Here is a 20,831-nt window from a genome sequence, read left to right on the forward strand (position 1 = left end):
CATCACTTTGCCCCTGCAGGCTAAAAATGCATTCCCACTAAGTTCTTTAAATAAAAAGCAAACCCTCAAAATGAAAATTTATATTTATTTTGAAATTTTAAAATGTAATTTCTATCAATTTAGACACACTTTGACATCAGATCAGAAACTTTACAGTGACTCATGGATAAAGATTTGGCTTTTACATTCAAATGTTAAGTACTTCAGAATAGCTTTGTCTTGTTATTTCCAAACCAGAAACACCGAAGAGCATTTTATTTTGCCTTTCAACCATTTTTGTTAATTAACAGACTTTTGATATCTGCTGTACTTGAAGGGAAACATGCACAACACCAAAGGAATTACTTAGTTTGAATGAAGTGAGTACCTTAATTACAGTTCCAGATTTGACTAATTCATTGTAGCATTGAAAGGCAGTGCCAAGTAGAAATACAAGATTTTTTAAAAAAATATATTCTCCTCAGGTAGACTGCAGAGCCTGACCTACTTTGGAAAGCCTCTTTATGAAGATGAAAAGGTCTTGCTCTCCAATGTTAACATCATACAGTCTTAAAGTTTAGCAAGTTCTGCCCAGTTTTCATAACCATTTTGGAAACAGTATTACAGAATTCCATTGCTATCCTAACACTATTCTTGTATTAGTGATTAACAATGAAATCCAATTAACCTATCCAGACAAAAAAAAAAGCGATTTTATTGTTTACTATAGTTTGTTTTCCTATTCTTTAGCACTAACTTGAAACTGGATAAACAGAAAACACTTGCAGGGAAGAGATTTGATCAATTTGCTCATTCTGGCAAGGAAAGTGCCCCTCAAGGGTGTACAACCTAACTAACTGTTCCAAAGTGAACACTCAGACTGCCACTCTCAAAGAGGGACAGCCTCCCACCATGCAACTTAAAAGCTCAGAACCCCTCCCAGTTTCTAAAAACAATGCAAGCTCCAGAGCCCTGGAAAAAAGCTTCTAAGGTTTAGAAAATAACTTTTATGATATGCTGACATGGGGAATCTCATAGTAAGGTACTCAGTTAAGATTCCTTTGTATACACCATAACCAGCTGCTGCTGCCTTCCGTCAGCCAGTAGCACGCCATGGAAGACCTGGGACCACAGCAACAAGTACTTTGTGCTGGTCAAGCATTTGCAATATTAACAAATTGGGGGTTGGGGGAATATTTTGTTTTGTAAGAGGAAAATACTTCTCAAGTCTCACGTAATCAATTTTCTCTCCCACTCTTATTTTCACTGTCTGACGGATCATCATTAATAGTATGCCTGGAATGCTCTATCACCCAATTCCAGAAGTCAGCTGTATTTCAAGAACCACAGGCACATTCCCTGCTCAGGAACACACAGCAGCAAGTGTGAAAGGTCTGTTATATTACAGTTTTAGAAGCCATATAAGAAACATGGATGCAATCTTAATCTTCCCTGTTGGTGAAGTCTGTTAACCTAGTTAATCCACAGGTATGATGATACGTATCTCAACACCCAATGAAACAAGTGTATTCATAAGCCTTTAAAGTATATAGAAAACTTGGTTCTGTCCTCTGATGCTGTTTTCAAGTTTATTTTATTCACTCTTTTGGATGACTATAAATAAGTTTCTTTTCCACTATGGAAAAGAAAGTTAGCACAGTACATTTTCATGACTGGGGAATGGATTTTCTCAAGACATCTTCAAAAGGGCAAAAGCTTAGAAAAAACAACCTGAATGTTGAATTCAGTTCTGTATAAAGTCCCTTGTAAAAATTAAAAACAAAACAAAACAAAAACCAAAAAAAAAGGAAAAAGAAAAAGTGTAAAGGAAAAACTGCAAGGCCCAGGATGATTTATTGCTTTTCTTCAGCTTTTTCCTTGGTCTCTTTCTTCTCAGATTCTTTGCTCTCTTCCTTTACAGAAAGCTCTTCTAGTTTTTCAGCAACTTTATCAGCACTATCATTTTTGTCTGTGCCTGCTAAGAGATTGATTAGGAAAAAAAGTTACATACAGGCAGTAATGGTTTTTCTTGTTACAGGGGGAAAGAGAAGTGGAAGGTGAGGGGGGGGAGGGAGACAGGTAGTATTGAGAATAAGAACAAAAAGTAAGGAAATTCTCTGCTGAGCACTAGAGCAATTCATTCAATTTCTTTTCCTTTGGTAATTATCTCCGATGTCAGAATTCAAGAAATACAACTTGCATATTTTAATTGCTAAATGAGGCCCCAATTATAGTGACTGATAAACATGTAACACTTGGTCAGCTTTGCTGTTACCAGTAACTGACTCAATACAGTGTCCAGTCAAGTAAATGCCTCAAGTACCTAGCTTCTTGCTTATCTTAGCCAAAAGCCAAGTTCCTCAGTTTCAAACTGGGGAACAGGAAGTTCTTAAGACTGAAAAATTCCAATCTAAATATCCTGAAGAGGATTGACTGCGGATCGCTAGTAATCTATACTTCAGAAAGATGGAAGTGTTCATTTTACATGGTGAAATAATCTTGTCAGACAGGCAATTCTACAAGGTGGTGCATTAATCTATTAAATGAAGAGAGACCTGTGAAGTGGTGCTACTTCATACACATTAACAACTAAAAATATTTAGTATTCTACTTGCAAGATTATGTATTTGTGGAATTTGGGAAGGGAAGCTGGAAGGAGGAAATATCACTGTGGTTACAGTTCATTTGTGTACCATAAAACAGAAATGTTTCCTTAGTAGCTTTTCTGAAAAAAGCTATGTCCCAACAGCAACTGTAACAGCCTTCCACAAGAAAGAAGGCAATTGACACTCCTGTGAACTATTACTCTCGCAGACAGAAAAAGCACCTGAACTGAAGGCTGCAGTTCAGTACAGAGTGAGTCTGCTAAAACACAATGATACTCCAGATGGCTATAACCACTAAAACAGCTAGAAAAAGTGGCATGGTGCAGACTTTTAACCTTACCTTTCTTTGCTCTCTTGTCTACTTCATTCCTGCATTCTTCAAATTTTGCCTTGAATTTCTGAGCATCTGTTTCAGTAAAGACAGTATTTTTTTTCATTACTTTCACCTCCTTGTAATGTTGAATATATCCAGTCTTGAGGAAAGATACATGAGTTTCGTGTAAACAAAATTCCTAGGCACTTAAAAAGTAATCTAGTTTAAAATTATACAAGATGCTATGAAAAAGGAACAGTTACTTTTCTTTAGCAAGTCTATTAAAACAGCTTATTTTGCAAAATACTTACAATGTGATTATTGTAACTCCCAGCTGTCCCTAGACTACACAATTAAGAATATGGTATCAGAGACTGCTCATATGACTATCTGTGAGCAAAAACCTGAACATCACCTTTGAATTACTACCATTGCCAGCTCCATTATACCCTAGAAAGTCTCCACATCCTTACCATAACTTAGGGTTTTAGCATCAAGAATGGAAGATAAAGGCTGTTTCATTGGTACAGCATTCAGATTCAATACCCAAAAGCCTGGACTCAAGCTATTCCTGCCTACAACAGCTAAGGAAACAAAACCTTTGTTATATTTTGGCCTAAACTACCACTTGATTTAATAGTCATTCCAAGCAGCTGATCAAGTTACAACAGCATTTCTGCACAAGTAACACAAGCAACAAGCCACAAAAGCCAGTACTTTCTAACACCAGAACTGTAAAGCAGGTAATTTGGTATGCCAACTCGGCCTGACTGACCACATGAGGTCACTGTTGCCCCACAGGAATTCAGAAGCCACTCTGAAACTACTCCAGGAAGTATTTGTATCAATTCCTTTTCAACGATCTCAAAAAGGAAAGATACTTGATAGGTGAACAGACACGTGTGCCCTTCATCTGCTCAGTCAGTACTGCAAAGGGTAAACAGGCAAAGAGGACTAATCCTTCAAGACAAACGCTCAGTAAGCTGAACAACCTCTACCTCAAAGAGGGAAAGATTTTTCTTTCAGAGGTGAACAAATAGTTAACAACACCCTTTAACTTCCTATTTGATTAAGAAAGGAGCAAGCACTAAGGAGGTGAACCAGAAAGATTTATTTGGCTAAACAATACGATGCTGGAGACTTGAGGAAAAGGAAGCAAGATATATACTATCCCAGATGTAGGCAAATTCATCTAGTTTAAAAATACACAGCCACTTTATTAGCCATCTAGCATGTAGGGAGAAGAGGTGGCTAACACACTAAACTTGTGTGGCAAATGGTAAAGCAGGAAATGCAACATTTTTTCCCTTTCATTTTGCCTCCTTTTTCAAGAAAAAAATACCCCCAAAACAGTTCTTTGATCCTAAGGAGCTGGGAAAGCTACACTATCATTCAACCCTACTAGCTGATCCACGTGTAACTACAAACCTACTTTCTGTTCTGGTTGTCAACATAGTCACTCCAGAAAAAAACCCACCAACTAGTGTATGATAGCTGGGTTTGACAAACACTTTTCACTGAGTGTTCCATTTAATCTAAACAAAAAAAGAGACTACCTAGTTCATTATTTAAAAAATAATAAAAAATACCACAAATCTCAGGTCACTATCTCCTTGCTTCTAATGCAAAAATGTAATCTTAACTACAATTGGGCACCCGAGATAAACGAAAGCAAGCTGCATGTATTAATCTCTACTACACAGCATTACTGCTTTTAGTTTTATTCTAATTGGCATTTCACTTGCATGAAATGGCTTAAGTTAAAAAACATGCCTAGGGCAGAAAGCTCTGTATTACTGCAGATCTAATTATTACACTGTTTTGCCAACACATACAATTAAGTGATTAACCAACTTCTCTCAGTTAAACAGTAATTAGCTAACAGTACCATGCAGTAGTAAGATACAGTATATCTACAACAGTGGTTTACAGTAACACTAAGACGTTGAGTGTAATGTAACAGTATACAAGCAATGTAAGTTCAGTGCCAGTCCACTCACTCTCTGCATTTAAAAATCGGATTGCCAGAAGTTCAGGCTTGGGGCTTTCATCTGCAAAGTCAGCATGTGTGTTCCACACCCATGCCCTGTCGCTCCCAGCGTTAGGCTTCAGCTCCATTAAGGGCGTGACTGAAATGAAAGCATTAGAAGGTGTACATAGCACAGTAGTAAATGTTTTCCACACCAGCCTCCATAAATCTTATTAACAACTGGCTGCGATGGTTACGTATAGCACTTTACACAGAACTACTTTTGGATAAACAGAAGACAATGGTGCCCATATATATTTTTCCTTACATCATCAAATAAAATGATGCAAGACCTTTACTGTATAGAAGAAGGCTAGATACCCTATTGTTAAGAAACTAAGGGTTTGATTCAATTCTTGCTTAAAGCAAACGATTGTGGTACTAAGGGAGATGCAGTCACTAAACACAACTCTAAAGAACAGTCAAACTGTTTAGGAGGAAAAGGCATTCAGAAAGACAAGCAGCATTCGATCTTCTTTTGCACACTGAAAATACTACATGCTACAAAAATGTTTTTAAAAAAGTATGATTCCTACAATTAGTCATCAAATCAGGTTCATTTCTCTCCCATCAGTTTAAAGCTCTGCTACAAGTTATTATGGAATTCTGCAGTGCTGCGAGATCCTCACAACATACTTTCAATCCATTTGTTCCTTCCCAGTAAACAGAGCCCTTTCCCTCCAAGACACTGTAATTACTTCACCTGACTGACTGGGGAACTTGGAATGTTACTTCTCACACTACTCTAAGACTTTTTACACTACACACACTCAAAGCTTAAGCAGGGTCTTTTTTCTCCCTGACCCCTGTGTTGTTTGTTTCATTTGAGAGCAATCTGAAGGGTCTACTCACGTCCTTGCATTTTTTAAATTTAGAGATCAGTTTTTTTTTCATTTTTGCAAAACATTAAATGAAATTATGCCTGTGAGCCAGCATAAATTCAGTAAAGAAATCTATACTTAAAGCATTCTTCCCAGGATAAAGAAAAATTTTACATGAACGCTATAAACTCATCAATTTTGTTTTGCATATGTGCAACACTTATTTCCCTAAACAAAAGGTTTATTCTTATTGGTTGGTGATTATAGACTGCTTTAATATTTGCCATTTCACTTACTAAACAATAACACCTGTGTCCTCTAAACAAGTCTGACTTTCTGAGATCTACCCAAACAAAACAAGAATTACGGCTTCTGACTTCAGATTTCTATTAAGCTATTTCAAACAAGTTACCTAAATGCAATTTAACAGGACAGACTACTATATACTCTTTGAGCAAGTTACGAAGTATTACCAAATTAGTCTACTTGTTGCTAGTTATATTGACTGTCTTGCCCTTTCATGTTTATTTTTATTCAAAGAGGATCAAAGGAACAAACACCTCCTGCTCCATCAGCCCCATTTTTCAATGAGTTAGCTGAATATACCGTGTGCATTTCAGTTTATTTCATACGCAGAGAAAGGCAGCCACAGATTAGTTTAGCACCTCAGTATCTGTTTTCTGATGGTGAAGCAATCGCTTCTACCAATTCAAACACTAAGCTCAAAGTAGTAAATTACGATTGCTAATTTCTCAATTCTTTTATGAAAACAAGACAACATACATTAACTTATTACCCTAAACAGTATTAAGGCCTACATTTTCAGCACTCTATTAATCATTAAAAACAAACACACACACACTGGGAGCAACCACATAATGTCTCTCTGTTCATGCTAAATTTTCTTTACAACACTATCAGAGTCTGAAGGGAAAAAACTCCCCACTTTGAGACTCAGCCCTTGCATCTGATCACAAAACCAACTACGGCTTCCTTCTGTTAATAAGAATAAGCACTCATTGTTTCTGATGCTTGTAGACTTGTGTGCAGAGCAAGAGATAATCATATTTACACTCTAATATAAATTTGACACCTGTTTAAAGACACACAGCAATTCTCTAGCTACTACTAAAAAAGCCACCAAGCTCTTAATCTACAACGTATAATTCTACAAGCTTATTTTTTAAAACAAAAATAAGCAGTATAGCAATGTATAACATACTATAATGATTTGCACAAATTTTTAGGGTTTTATCCCTCCTCATGAGCAGACGAATTGTTCCCTTCTCCTTGTGTTTCAGGAGTTTTACATCACCAGTTCCTCGTTCTTTCCATTCGGGAAGATCATTTTCAGACGCAAATCGGAATAGCTTAGCCCGCCTTGAAAAAAAGAAGAATTTAAGAAGTTAGGCTGCACGTAGAAGCATTTATCAAAACAGCATACTCAACTGAGCAATACAGTTGTTTTTTTAAAAGCAACACACAAGAAAGAAAACAATTCCTTTGTAAAGTTCCCTGTTCTACTTCAGCATACAAATTTAGAAACTGATATGATAAATCTAAATTTAGTAACAAACTATTAGTAATTATGTAATAGCTATACTAAAATTTAACACATTCTGGACACACTTTGGGGGGAACTATCAACATACTTGGTATAGGCAACCTATTTTAATTAAGGTAGGTAATTAACAGGTTTTGCTATAGCTAGAGTTCTTTATATATATAATTATGAATATAACTGCTCCATCTAACCAGCAGTATTTATTAATTTAAGAAACTGAGCAGCTTGAGGCCAAGTACTGACTCTTGTATAATTCAAGCCCAACGTTCGATCAACTGTTAAAGCGCCTCACCCACTAGTCACTCATTTCCTTTTAACTCCAAAAAACTAGTTGTTGCTATTCTTAAATCGGGAAATAAAGGAAGCTTCATGTTGTACTGCAGTGCAACATACCTACTCCAGGTAGGTACTGTTTAATCTTCCAAGATGCCAGTGTGCCAAAAGAGAAACAGGAGCAGTTTCGGACTTTAGTCAAAACTGACCCAAGAAAGAGCTTGAGTTCTGCAGTGAGTGGTTTAAGACATTGCTATAGGAAAGAAAGTGCCTGCTCACACTATAGGATATCTACGAGAATATACTTTTCTATAGAAGACCAAGGCACAGGGACTTGTAACAAGACAGGTCCTTCAAGAGAAGGTGTCATGTTAGTGCAAGCTACTCTAACAGATGCTCTAATGCAGACAAACTACTTGGTTCAAAAGCAAGTCCTTCCTTGCAAGTCCAGCTGGCATTCACTAGGCGATTCCCCTAGGTTTAGCTATCAGAACGACCAGCATTCAAAAAAAGGATTCCTTTCCTCCTTCACCTCTCTACAGACATAAAAATGAACCTACAGGCTGCTGGAATTAACACTGTTGTTATTTCCCCCCTCTCCATTTTAATTAAAAAAATAAATTCCTCTTTCCATCTGATACCGCACATCATGTGTGTGGAGGCCCAATGGTCAGAGATCTCACCATGCTACCTGTCAGAAACTGACCACTGCTTTAGAATCTGTATAAGGACAACTCGTATACCTTCTAGATAAACAATAGCCTTCTGTGGTTAAGTAAAAATAGTATTTTTTAAAACCTGTTTAAAACAAATAGATCAAATCCAAAACACTTCTCATGCCTATGTGTTTCTTCAGGCTGATCACAGATCTTGAGCAAGCTATTCTGATTTGACAATAAGCCCAAACTAAGGATAAAACTATGTTTAAGACACCAGGAAGGTACTGCCACAAATGCCCCAATACTGGACTGCATCTATTGCTTTCATTGTTTCAGTGTACCATACATGACCCTTTACAACTGGGGATGCACAGCAGCAACACTATACACGTCTCACATCTCACTTCCCCTCCCATGATACTTTTAACACTGTGATCACACAATTTCAAACCCATAATTATTATCCAAGTTAATATTTTCTTTTAGGCTAAACAATACTAAAGCCAGATTCATCATATCAGCTCCTTTCTATTATTCCAGTTTCTTGGGGCATTATTACCAATCATCCCCCACTCAATCTCTGCCACCACAGCAAACAGCAACCAACTTAGATGAACACTTCATACACAGAGATTCCTAAGAAGTTATCTGGCTTTTTATAAGCCCATTGAAGTTTAAGCCTATATTGTACTTACATCTTAAAGAGTTCTTCCTCATCCTCTTCCAGAGTTTTTATTTCTTGCTCAGGAAGGGAAACTATGGGCTCAAACTGAGGATCATGGTTAGAATCATCTGCATTTTCAGTAGAAGTATCATGCTCCTCATGTGTTTCCTGAAGAAAAAAAAACCACAAAAGTTACTATGTTCTTAAAATCTATACTCATATCTGTATTTAAAATGAAAACTTACGACAGCAATTAGATCTTAGTAACTGAAATACCCTGTAACAATAAAAGAAAAATTACTACAGCTGAAAAAAGAAGGCTTTAAAGTCAACATATAGTTATACTAAAAAAACCCCACCACATTAAAAAAAAGGTGGGTTTTGGAGTACTAGATGTTTTAGTCCTATCACTTTTATCATGCAGGGGCCTGGCCTTGAAGCAACAGCTCTTGGTTATGGAAAAATAATTTGACTATTTTTTCTATATAATGTGGTTTATGCTATTAAACCACCACTACTATTTCTTAGTGGCTAATAACATATCATTAATGGGAAAAATTAAAAAAAAAAACATAACACCAAAGCAATTAGCTAACCCAGCTTAAGGAACACACCACATCCAGAAATTGATTATTTTAGTCACGTGTATTAGAATCACCCACAATCAATGATATTTTTGAAGCACAGTTGTAACACTCATGAAATAACTTTTTTTTTTGCGTTAAGACTCTTTGGGGAGCTTTAAGTTATGTGTAAATGGCCAAAATAATAGTTCCTATTTAGTTATTTAGGAATTTGTCATAGCATTCATTAAGCTTAAGAATTGTTTGTAGTATGTCACTAGTAAGTAAATGACAGACACCTCTAATAGTTCATACATAAGCACCAAGAAGTGTTGAGTAGAGAAGCCCAGAAGGGAGATTCATCTCCAAGTTTAATGAGGCCACAAACAGCTATTTCAGGTCAAGGGAACTGATTTGGGGTTTTTTGTTGTTGTTTGAGTTAGAGAGAAAACAAACACCTTCTACAATCTTATTTTCCTTTACAGATGAAACAGTCCACTCTTACAGGCTCTATTTATAATACCCTTTACAGAGCAGATACACAGCACACATGTGTAAAGAAACTGAAGTGAAAGAGTTTACTATTTACTAAATAGTAAAAAAAAAAAAAAAAAAAAAGGAGAGGTGGGGCAAGTGGGAATTCGGTAAGAAATGTGGCAAAGTCAGTCCTGATTATGCTTTATAATTAGCTTTAAAACCCCGATATTCCACATCTAAGAAAAAAAGTAAGAACGTGGTTAAGGTCCATCTTGTGGAAGAGACCCCGGCTGAACCGCCCCAGGCCGCCTCCCGCGGCGGGGAGCGGCACGTCCCGCACCGGCCGGCCTGCGCTGGCCAACCCAGCTAACAGCCGTGAGCAGCGCATAGTCACAATAGCCGCACGTGAGCGAGCGGATCCCGTTATCACGATAAGATCCCGCCCCACCGCGATATAAAGCGCGCGGGGCCGCGCCTCCGGCCGGGAGGCACAAGGGGTCGATCAGCCGGGCGGGGGAGGGGCGGGAGAGAAGAAAGGGGGAAACGGGGAGAGAGACGGCCCAGGGGCGCCTGAGGCGCGGCACCGGCCTGCCTGCCGCCCGCCGGGGAAGCGCCGCCGCCTCCCGCGCCCGGCTGGGCCGAGGCCAGGCCCCGGGGACACGCGTGCCCCGCCGTACGGGCATCCCCGCCGCGCCACGCAGGGCCGAGGCGGCGCTGCCGCTCCCTGCCCTCCGACCAGGCCCCTAGCTCGCCCTCCCCGCCCGCGGGCCTCGCCCAGCCACGGGACCCCCGCCCGCCTGCGCTCCTCGGCCCGGAGGCCGTCCCGGCAAAACCCTGGGGGCCTTCCTCCGGCCCGCCGCCCCCGGGCGGGCCCCACCTGTTTCCGTTACCCTCCCGCCGCCATCCGCCACCCCGGGCCACGCTGCTTCCTCCGCCCGCGCCCGCCATCCCCGCCCAGCGCGCCCACCGCCCTCACCTTGGTGTCCGCCATGGGGCCAGGCCCGCCGCGCTGCGCTCGCCGCCTGCCCGCCGCGCTTCCTGCCGCGCGCCCCCGCCCCTCCCGCCTTTACCTCATTCCCGCAGCCCGCGCCGCCGCAAGGCCCGATGGGAAACACGCGCTGTCCCTCAGCGCCGCGCTCCCGCCCCGCCCCCGGCGCGCCGCGGCGGCCCCGGCCCGGCCCGCAAGGAGAGGCCGCCCCGCCACCAGCCGCCACCCGCGGCGCTGCCCTGCGTCCCGGGCCCGGCCCGCCCCGCCCCGGTAAAGGTTGTTTTCTGCCGTCCCGTTGCCGAGGCGCCTCCCATCAGCCCTCGCGGCATGGCGGCGGGCACCCCGCGCCTCGATCCAAGATGGCGCTCGCGCGGTGACGGCGCGGGACAGCGCTTCCGTCACTTCTAGCGCTACTTTCAAGCGACGCGGCCGACCCGACAGACCTGAAGAAGTAGCGGTGAGGGGCGGACATTTAAAAAAAACCCAACAACCTAAAACCGGACCGTTTCTCCCCGCGCCCCCCATTCGTTTCACGACGGCCCGTCGGTGACGCCACGGCCCCGCCCCCACGGCCCCGGCACGAGGGAACGCGAGGTGCGCGCGGGCCGCGGGGACCGCGGACGGGGGTTGACCTGGTGTCCGGGCCGAGGGGAGGCTGGCGCCGGCGGGAGCATGGCGGAAGGGGGCGGGCGGGGCGACCCCCCGTGCGTCGCGGCTCCTGCGCCGGAGGCTGGAGACGGGGCTGAGCTGGAAAGCAAGGCCGGTGGCGGCGGGGGTGACACCGCGGGGAGCCCCGCAGCCTGCCCCGACGTGTACGGATACATTAAGGGAGACCTGTTTACCTCCGAGATCTATAAAGTAGAAATACAAAACCTCCCCAAATACATCGGGTTCAATGACGTGAAAAAGTTCCTCGCCAAATACGGGCTCAATCCTCATAAGATAAAACTGTTTGGGAAGCAGACGTTCGCGTTCGTCACGTTTAAGAGCGAGGAGGAGCGGGACAAGGCCATGCGGGTGCTTCACGGGGCCATGTGGAAGAGCCGGGCCCTGAGCGTCCGGCTGGCCAAGCCCAAAGCCGACCCCATCGCCAAGAAACGCAAGCAGGAAGGGGAGCTGGAGCAAGAGCAGGGCGAGGCAAAGCGGCCCACGCTCTCTGCAGCCAGCGGAGAGGAGCCCCTGAGCAAGCGCATAGCTGATGTGGTGACCCCGCTGTGGAGCGTGCCCTATGGGGAGCAGCTGGCCAAGAAGCAGCAGGAGTGTGAGCAAGTGCTGCAGAAGCTGACAAAGTAATTCCTGTTTGTAAAGCTACCGTAATGTTTGTGGGACTTGGCCTTACGATGGGATAGAGCTAAGTTGGCACAAATTGCTATCTCTAAAATAAAGTAATTTAGAGGTAGGTCAAAACCCAGATCCCCTGACAAAGTCAATAAAATATAACCTCCAATGCTAGGGCCTAAAAAGTGCTCCAGCTGATAAAACTTGCTATTGCTGTTCTTGGTCAGCCTCAAAAAACTGCTAAATGAAGGGCTGTTGTTACATAGGCCTAAGCAAAAGGATGTTTGTGCCCTTAAAAAAAGAATTGGCGCTGTCAAGTGGTGTAAGGGGGAATCCATCTGTAGAGATGGTACGCGATGGTTGGGATTTGCTCTTCAGAAATCCACTCAAACTTTTATGCCTGGTCTTTGTAGATCAAAGTATCACTTACCTCTCTTGCTTTACTCACGTAGATAAAATCGTCATTCTCTTCATGCATGGGTACGTTGCTAAGTATAGTTCATACCTTTGTAACTACATTTAACTCTTATTCTTTCAGGTTACACCTCATAAAAAGTTGGAGGGGGTTTGTTAAAAAAAATCTTGTGGAAGAAATATTCTTCATCTGATAATCTAATACTTTTTTTATGCCTATGCAAAAAAAAAGAAAAAAGAAAAAATGTCTTTTGCAACTGGTAACCTCATTTTTTCTAAATGTGTCCTTTACCGTTTTCGTTTCTGATTTGGGCAGGGAAATAGGAAATAACAACAGAGCTTTGTTACCTTGGTTGTTCCTGCAGAAGCAGAAGTACAACAAATTGTGTTGCCCGCTAGAGGGAGTGAAAGCGTCCCCGGTGCAGGTAACTAACCTGGGTGATGTATGGAGCGGGGCTCAGCGCGCTTGCGGTTCAGTTGGTCATTTGGTGTTAAGAGACAGTGGACAAACTGAGTATTTGACTTCATATTATCATGAATGATGATTTTTAGACATCGTTGCCTTTCATGTAAATACTGTGTGGAAATACTGACAGGAAGCCGAAGAATAGTTACAATTAACTGGCTATTCTACTTTAAAGATCAATATGCTGTCCCTGCAAGCTTGTGTTGTAGGCTAATACAAACATTCTTCAACAGAGGCGATATTTTGCCCTTTAAATAACAAGACTTACTAATACTTTTTCATTATTGCTGTTAGTTCTCATACATCAAAATCCATTAATATCTTCCATATAAACTAAATGTCCTGTGTCCATCTGCAAATACATTTAACCATATGAGGGTTGTTTCAGGAGAAACTTGGCATGTACAAATAAGTGCTGTGTAAATATCTTACATAACTTTATTTTAAATCTAGACTGAATATCGCAACAAATGTGAGTTCTTGATTGGGATTGGTGTAAATCAAGAAGACAAAACTGTGGGTTGTCGTCTTGGCAAATATAAGGGTGGTACATGTGCTGTAGTGGAGCCATTTGATACTATTCACATTCCTGCTATTGCCAAAAAAGTAGTAAAAGCTTTCCAAGACTACATAAGGTGAGCATAAGTAAAATGAGTTATCCATAAAGGTTTTGATATCTTCCTAAAAATATTTATAAAATTAAGTATTATGTAAAGCTTAGTGTTTGTTCTGAGCTTTAAGACTGAAGATATGCCACACTCAGTATTCAGCAATTCTTTGATGTTCGCATCTCGTGCCTAGATCACTGAGTATTTTCCCTTGCTCTTGCTCAGCTGTTCTGAGATGGAGGGACAGGTGCCAGCTGAACACCAGCTTTATTGCGAGCAGTGTATAAGTCTACAAGAAAAAGTGTCTGTTATTTGAGAGCTTCTTTCACTAACTGTAAAGAAATACTCAGAAAAAGGCTTTTTAAAAGAGGAATTTGAAGAACAAAGGTCAGTTGTTTCCTTGGATGAAGAATCATCCTACAACAAGGAACAAAACATAAGTTGTAAATGTAAGCAACAGTACTTTTTAGGAAAGGGAGTGGTTTCTTTAAATAGCAATTAAATCCTCAAAAATGGAAACCTCTGAAGAATCATGGAGAGTTTGAACTTGGTATGATGCACAGAAGCCAATTAAGGCATTATAAAAGGTTGTGTCACTATCTGAATGTGGTGAGAAGCAGCCTATATCCTATCTATAATTTTGTATGGGTTAAAATGGGTAAGAGGAATGTGAGAAGCGGGCAGAGATTATTCTGCATTAGGAGATATTATCTATTCATCAATCTCTTTTTCCCCTTTTTTCTTAATTAAGATGTGGAAGTCACTCTATTCTTGACAAGTCAATGTAACCTCTCTACTTAACATTTTTCATCGCTTTGCATGAGGAGCTTCTTTTGCTTCATTAAACTGTTGAATATTATGCAAAAAAATAGTTCTCTGTTAAGTAACTGAGCTTCTGAAAATTGCAGGTCAACTTCTTACTCAGTTTACAGCCCAGAAACCTACGAAGGTCACTGGAAACAGCTCACAGTCCGTACCAGCAGGATTGGCCACATCATGGCCATTGTTTATTTTAATCCTCAGGTATTTAAGTTGATATGTCATGCGCAGCCCAGGCACATAGCTGTAAAATTACATAAATTTGATTTTATAAGTTGTGCGTGCAAAAGAGAAATAGAATAATTACTTGGTGTAGTTTACCTTGCATTACTGCTCTGCTATTTAGACTAATCTGATACATGGGAATGAACAAGTAATTAATATGCTTATTATAGAAGGCATACACTAAATCCTATCTTTAAGTCACTAAGATGATTCTTCTCCCTTCTTTCAAATGGAACCTTTAGAAATTAAGTAAAGAAGAGCTAGCTGACCTGAAAATCTCTCTGGCAAAATACTTCACAGAAGGGATGGGAAAGAGCAGTGGTGTTACCTCTCTGTACTTTGTGGAGGAAGGACAAAGGTAAGGGGGTGAACTGTGCTTCGGGGTATTGTGCTCATGGCTGGAATTTCAGTGTTTGCAAAGTGGGTGGCACTTCCACATCATTATTTTATCTATTTCAAAAGTAGCAGCAGTGTTGCTAATTTGTTCAACAGTTATTTTACCTTTTCCACGAGAGACTCCTGAAATGTCCCGCTCTCCGGTAGTGTCCACTGGATAAAGGCAGGTGGAGTTTCACTGGGTGAACCCACTACTGTTCACTGGCTGTCAGGCTGTAGAAGTGTTTACTGCAGTAGATGGGTATTTATTATTGTCAACAAGTAACTTCTGCCTCCTTTCTTCCCTATTTTACATGATTATATTTTTCATCTCATCCTCTTCCACAGATAACAAGGCTCACATCTTCATCTAGAGACAACGTAGGTCCTACTGTTACATTGATGGAACAAGTGTACACTGTTAAGAAAGAAATAGCCAAGAAGATAGTCTCTAAAAAGATACGATAAATGTTGGCCCACTAAATTACAGCTTTGTATGTAGTACTACAATTTTTAAGATGACTACAGCTTTGGTAAAAATTGTAACAAACATGTTTGTTGTCTCCCCCCCCGTCCCCCCCGCCCACCTTTATTTTGTCTCCCTGTGCCTTTGCCCCCGCTGCCCCCTAGGAAATCTCCCAATCTAGAAGACTTGCCTTTGGAGCATGTGGCTGGTGATAAGTACATCTATGAAGAACTTCTTGGCCTAAAATTTAGAATTTCTCCTCATGCATTTTTTCAAGTAAGGATGTTACAAAGTTGCTAATTTAACTGGGTTTGCGTTAATGCCCTTAAGCTTGGCTAATGCTGTACAATAAGATGCTACATCTAGAGACTTAATCTTTTATATATTTGCAGTGATTAATACTTTTTGAGTATTACGTTCAGCTATAAAAACAGTGAGTGTAAACTTGATGGGGGCATGTTGAAGACAACTTGTTTTTTTAAGAGTTCAGTATAATTTCCCTCCTGTTGAGTGGCAGCATTTATATATACAGAACGTGTAGTACGTATTTCAGGAATCTTTGTAGTACTAGTTTTGGTTTGTTTTTCCAAAACATCTTTCTGCCCTTCCAACACTTTAAAACCTCAGCAGGTACCTGTGCTGTTGAAAGTATTGAAATAGGAAGTGTATTATTGCTTTCCATTGTAAATATATGGAAGTAAACTGTATTTTCTATTATTTACCATAGATTAGAGGCTACTGTTTTTTTCCACATGGTGTGCTTTGCTTGCTCTTTTAAGACAAAGAATATGCTTGCTCTAGAGGCACGGGTTTAGAAAGTTTCCTTAGCCATAATGTGGAATTACAGCATTTACTTTAAAGCAGTATCACAAACAAGGTTAAAATAAAGCTTGCTGGATGTAGTGTCATGTTATATTCCCCTGGTTTTGTATCTCTACTATTTCCTATTCAAGGAGAGCAAGTATTTTTAAAGTCTGGACTTCACTTTGTTGCTTAGGATTTTGCTTAATTATTTTGTTTGCTCTCTCCTCTAGTTTCCAGACTTGCTCTTTAGGTACTGTAGAACAAGTCATTTTTTACTAGAACACAGGTAACAAAACATTACTTTTCAGAGATGTATTTCTTAGAAACAAGACAAAGAAAACATGCTTTCCTAAGACTCATTAAAGCACATTGACTATTTATGAAGAAGTAGACCTGTTCAGAACCTAATTTTGCAGGTAAACACAGAAGCTGCAGAAGTTCTGTACACCGCCATCAGGGACTGGGCGCAGCTGAGCCAAGAGAGCACGGTGCTTGACATTTGCTGTGGGACAGGAACTATTGGCATTTCCTTGGCAAAGGCGAGTAAGCAGTTTCTCCTCCCGAATATAAGCTACTTTTTAACAGATGTAGATCTTTAGCTGTGTTTACAATAAAAGAAAATACTTGTACTTGAAATGCAACACTTTTAATTTTTAAAAATTATTTCTCATTAAACTGCCTGCAGCTGTTTTACCAAATTATTACAAAAACTCACCCTTCTGTTGAGCAGCCTGAACTATGCTGAAACTAATTCAGTCAAAAGAGGCTGTAGTTCTGCAGGACAGCCAAAATTTACTAGAATCTATCCACTTATCTAGTTTGGGCTTTCTTAGAAAGCTTTGGATCTGAATAACCAAGGTTTCTTATACAATTTTTAGAGCAGAGCTTGCTAGACCATATAAGGGAGTCTGCCCCCCTCCCCTCCCCACCCACCCACCCCCTGCCCCTCGCCAAAGAAAGACACCAGCATAACTGGAGTCTGTTGCATACCAGTTGGGATAAATGGCATTCATCCCACAATTTCAGTCTAAAAGTCCCTGTTCATTTGCCCAGGTCCCTTCTCAGCCTTTTTTCTGGCTGCAAGGCAGTAATTCTCCAACCAGGTACTAGTCAACGTTCACGAGTACTAGCTAATTGCTAATGCTACGAATAATGGTTAAACTTCCATTTACATACCAGATGTTTTTTTTTTTTCTCTTGATTCTATAGAAAGTAAAGAAAGTGATTGGAATTGAACTCTGCCAAGAAGCTGTGCAGGATGCCAAAGTGAACGCCCAGATTAATGGTTAGTTAAGCTAAAATGCTAAGACCTTTGTTAAGAAGCATAGTAGTTGAATAGCTAGTTTCTCTTTACGTTATCTAAGCAGCTTGGAATTACATGTTGTTGATAGTAATCTTGTCCATTTTAAACACTTAATCTCTCTTGAAAACAAATACCGTGTTAGTCTGTAAGATCGGTTTTCCTGTTGACTAACAGCTAGCTACTTTTTTCTGCAAAACCAGAACATTTCAGTGTAAAAGTGAGGTGAAGTCATAGTTACCCTCATAAATAAAACATTAACAGTAGCTAGTTTTTGTGGGAATTTGCTTTAGTCCAGATAATGGAAGATGCTCAGATTACTGTTTAAATGATCTGAAGTACCAGTGATTTTATTTATTGTATTTACACTGATTTCAAGGTACACTAAACAATTTGTAGTTACTAAGGCATCTGAATTTGATATCCAATTTGAGTGTGCTGAAAGATGCTCTGACTAGGTAAGTACTCTGATAACATTTTTTTTTTTTTTTATATATAGAACTGAGTAACATTGAATTTCATTGTGGGAAGGCTGAAGACATTGTTCCTTCTCTAATTAACATATTAGCTCCTCAGAACCTGGTTACTATTGTAGACCCACCACGAGCAGGGCTGCGTAAGTTTACCTTCTCTTAAGTCTGTTCTCCCAATGGGTGTTTGGTGGTGAACCTAAGAAAACATCAGTGGAATGAATTAAGCAGGAGGCTTCAGGTACAGCTTGAAGCAACAGGGTATTGCAACAGTTTTGTTCATGCTGGAGTATAACCTGGAATTTTTTGGCGCGTGTGTTCATGCACACAGCGCAGTAAACAGCCGTCTTGGTTTTGATCATCTAGATTCCAAGGTAATTCTTGCCATTAGAAGAGCTGAACATCTGAAGAAGCTGATCTATGTGTCCTGCAATCCCAGAGCCGCAATGAATAACTTTGTGGAGTGAGTATTTCACGCGTTAAGCTGACTAAGTAAATGCGGTAAGAAGCTGACTATGTGCTCTTGGGGGAGGGGGACCATGAGCTGCATTTACCTTTCACCAGAAACAGTTGACGCCTGCCTCACAGCAGGATTGCAACTGTATTGCCCAGTATGCCAGTAACAATGGAAGTACTGGGGTGGTGAGTAACACCAGTGTGGAATTGAGCCTTGGGGAAGAAAAACCTTTCTGAGAAGAGTAGCAGTGGTGAAGAGCAAACTGCGATGTGAACACAGTTCTTCCTCCCCTTTCTTCCCCATCAAGCCTGTGCCGGGCCCCTTCCAACAGAGTCAAAGGAGCCTCTTTCCGTCCCGTTAAGGCGGTGGCTGTGGATCTCTTCCCTCAGACCAGGCACTGCGAGTTACTGATACTCTTTGAAAGGGTGGAATACGCAAACGGGAGCTCTGCTGAAGCAACACCTGATGCTGCTCAAGGCCCAGCAGCAGGACATGATGCGGAGTGCTTGGATGGTATCAACCCATCCAACACTGACAGAAGCCAGACAACTCCCGAAGGTGCAGGTGCTGCACTTGAAGAGAAGGAATCTACTTAACTCCTGGGAGACACTTTGCAGAAACTACTTTTGCTTGTTAGACGCTTCAGTAACGTTGGTGCTGTAACCTCTAGGTAATAAATCTCGGTACAACAGAGCGAGCTGCAAGGCTTCCAAGTGATTTCATCAAACTAATGTGATTTACATTTTATTACATACTCTTAGGCCAAATCATGCTTCTCCCCTCCTGCCCTCAGGGGGAAATTCAGGTGAGTGAAGTAATACATCTGGTGGGCTCACTCTTTTAAACGGTTGAAACAGCTTTAAATAACTATTCTACAACTATATTCAGATACAACTGTTTGAAACCTGGGCTGATCGCTAATGCAACACCATCCCTTCCCACCTGAGTGTCATACACCACACAAGCGCTAGTGAACAGCTGCTGTTCACCACCACCCAGAGCAGAGCAGTGAGGGCCCTGCCAGCGCAGTCTAGCTCCCTGAGCGGGTCAGCGTGGTACAGGGACCCATCACCGTCAGTGCTGACTTTCCCCAGCTCTGCCCGCCTGTCAGAACAGCGCCCTGTCTTTCGAATAAGCTGGTAAAGGTTTAGCAATCTTCAACCTTCCATAAATCATTCACGTGCTAGATCTTTGCTAGGAAGCAACAAATCTATATTCTAATAAAACCACAGTCTAAAACTGATTTATGCTGAGACTGTAGCGTCCCTGACAATACAATAATGGCTTGCTTAGATCACTCTCTACAACGTACAAGTAAAGCAGTGATGACTTCGCTCTAGGCACACCCTCACCCATGAGAACTTACTGCCTGAAGTTGCCTGTAGACACCGGTCCAGGCCATCCTCCTTGGCAGGAAATTTTTCATTTTTGATAAAGGCTCATTTTCCTCTGACTATAGTAAAAGTCTTGGATGCCTTCAGTCAAATACCTCCGATGTCGCAATGGTCTCTGGGAAGGCTGTCCTCTAGGAAGCCCCACAGAGGCTTTTTGATCCTATAGTAGCTTTAAGAGGGGTAACATCAGCCTCGTGGAAAAACCATTTATGGAGGAGTGATGCGTAATTCAGTGCTTAATGAAGAATGGGAAAGCGAGGGGAGCGTTCCCTCAGCTTACTCGGTGCCTGAGGTTATAGCTGAGGTACTGCGGACACTATTTCTTTCTACCAAACAACTGCCCTAGGCAAAAGGACCTTAGCTCGGGCATCTGTCGGGCATCTGTGAGCCCTGTGCAGGAAGAGAGAAAGGCAGCTGTACTCAATGCAAAACCTTAACGCAGTCAGGTCAGCACGTACAGCAGAGCCCCAGCCACACCAGTGAACGCGACCTGGTGATGGGGCCCAGCACCTTAAGCTACGCTTCCAGTGTATGCACAGACAAACCTGGCCGAGTGCCACCCTGGCACAGAGCTGCTCTCCTGCCAGGATTTGTGCTTCCGCACAGCTGCTCAGCTCCTTGCGTCATTGTAACTGACAGCAAGCCACACTAGAGACAGTAATACTGACTGTTAGCAGTGATCACAATTTTAAATCTCAAGCTACTGAACACACTTCTAATGTACATTTAATAGGGACTGAACAAAAAATCTGCTGTCATAGCACACGGGCTTGCTGCTACCCCCTCCTTTTTAGTTGGGTGGGCACGTGACAACAGGTA

At 41.6% G+C, this 20,831-nt stretch overlaps 2 protein-coding genes across 3 annotated transcripts; one reads left to right on the forward strand and one right to left on the reverse strand.

Moving 5' to 3' along the window:
* Positions 1-65: 65 nt before the first annotated feature.
* Positions 66-11,061, reverse strand: RANBP1 (RAN binding protein 1). Its single transcript, XM_080374022.1, has 6 exons — positions 10,925-11,061; positions 8,940-9,076; positions 6,971-7,128; positions 4,899-5,027; positions 2,926-2,991; positions 66-1,957 (listed from the first exon to the last, which is right to left on the reverse strand). Exons 1-6 carry the CDS (start codon positions 10,937-10,939, stop codon positions 1,833-1,835), a joined length of 630 nt encoding a protein of 209 aa, XP_080230148.1. The 5' UTR covers positions 10,940-11,061; the 3' UTR covers positions 66-1,832.
* A 35-nt stretch (positions 11,062-11,096) lies between these two features.
* On the forward strand, positions 11,097-19,315 carry TRMT2A (tRNA methyltransferase 2 homolog A). Of its 2 annotated transcripts, XM_080373957.1 has the most exons (11): positions 11,097-12,225; positions 12,945-13,053; positions 13,548-13,729; positions 14,611-14,725; positions 14,989-15,104; positions 15,752-15,863; positions 16,808-16,930; positions 17,601-17,676; positions 18,191-18,307; positions 18,528-18,624; positions 18,926-19,315. In XM_080373957.1, exons 1-11 carry the CDS (start codon positions 11,609-11,611, stop codon positions 19,212-19,214), a joined length of 1,953 nt encoding a protein of 650 aa, XP_080230083.1. In that variant the 5' UTR covers positions 11,097-11,608; the 3' UTR covers positions 19,215-19,315. The 2 variants fall into 2 exon arrangements, with proteins under 2 accessions (XP_080230083.1, XP_080230084.1); XM_080373958.1 differs by lacking the exons at positions 13,548-13,729; positions 14,611-14,725.
* The last annotated feature ends 1,516 nt before the right edge of the window (positions 19,316-20,831 follow it).

The sequence above is a fragment of the Falco punctatus genome (genome assembly GCF_963210335.1).
Source record: "Falco punctatus genome assembly, chromosome: 1".
NCBI lineage: Eukaryota > Metazoa > Chordata > Aves > Falconiformes > Falconidae > Falco > Falco punctatus.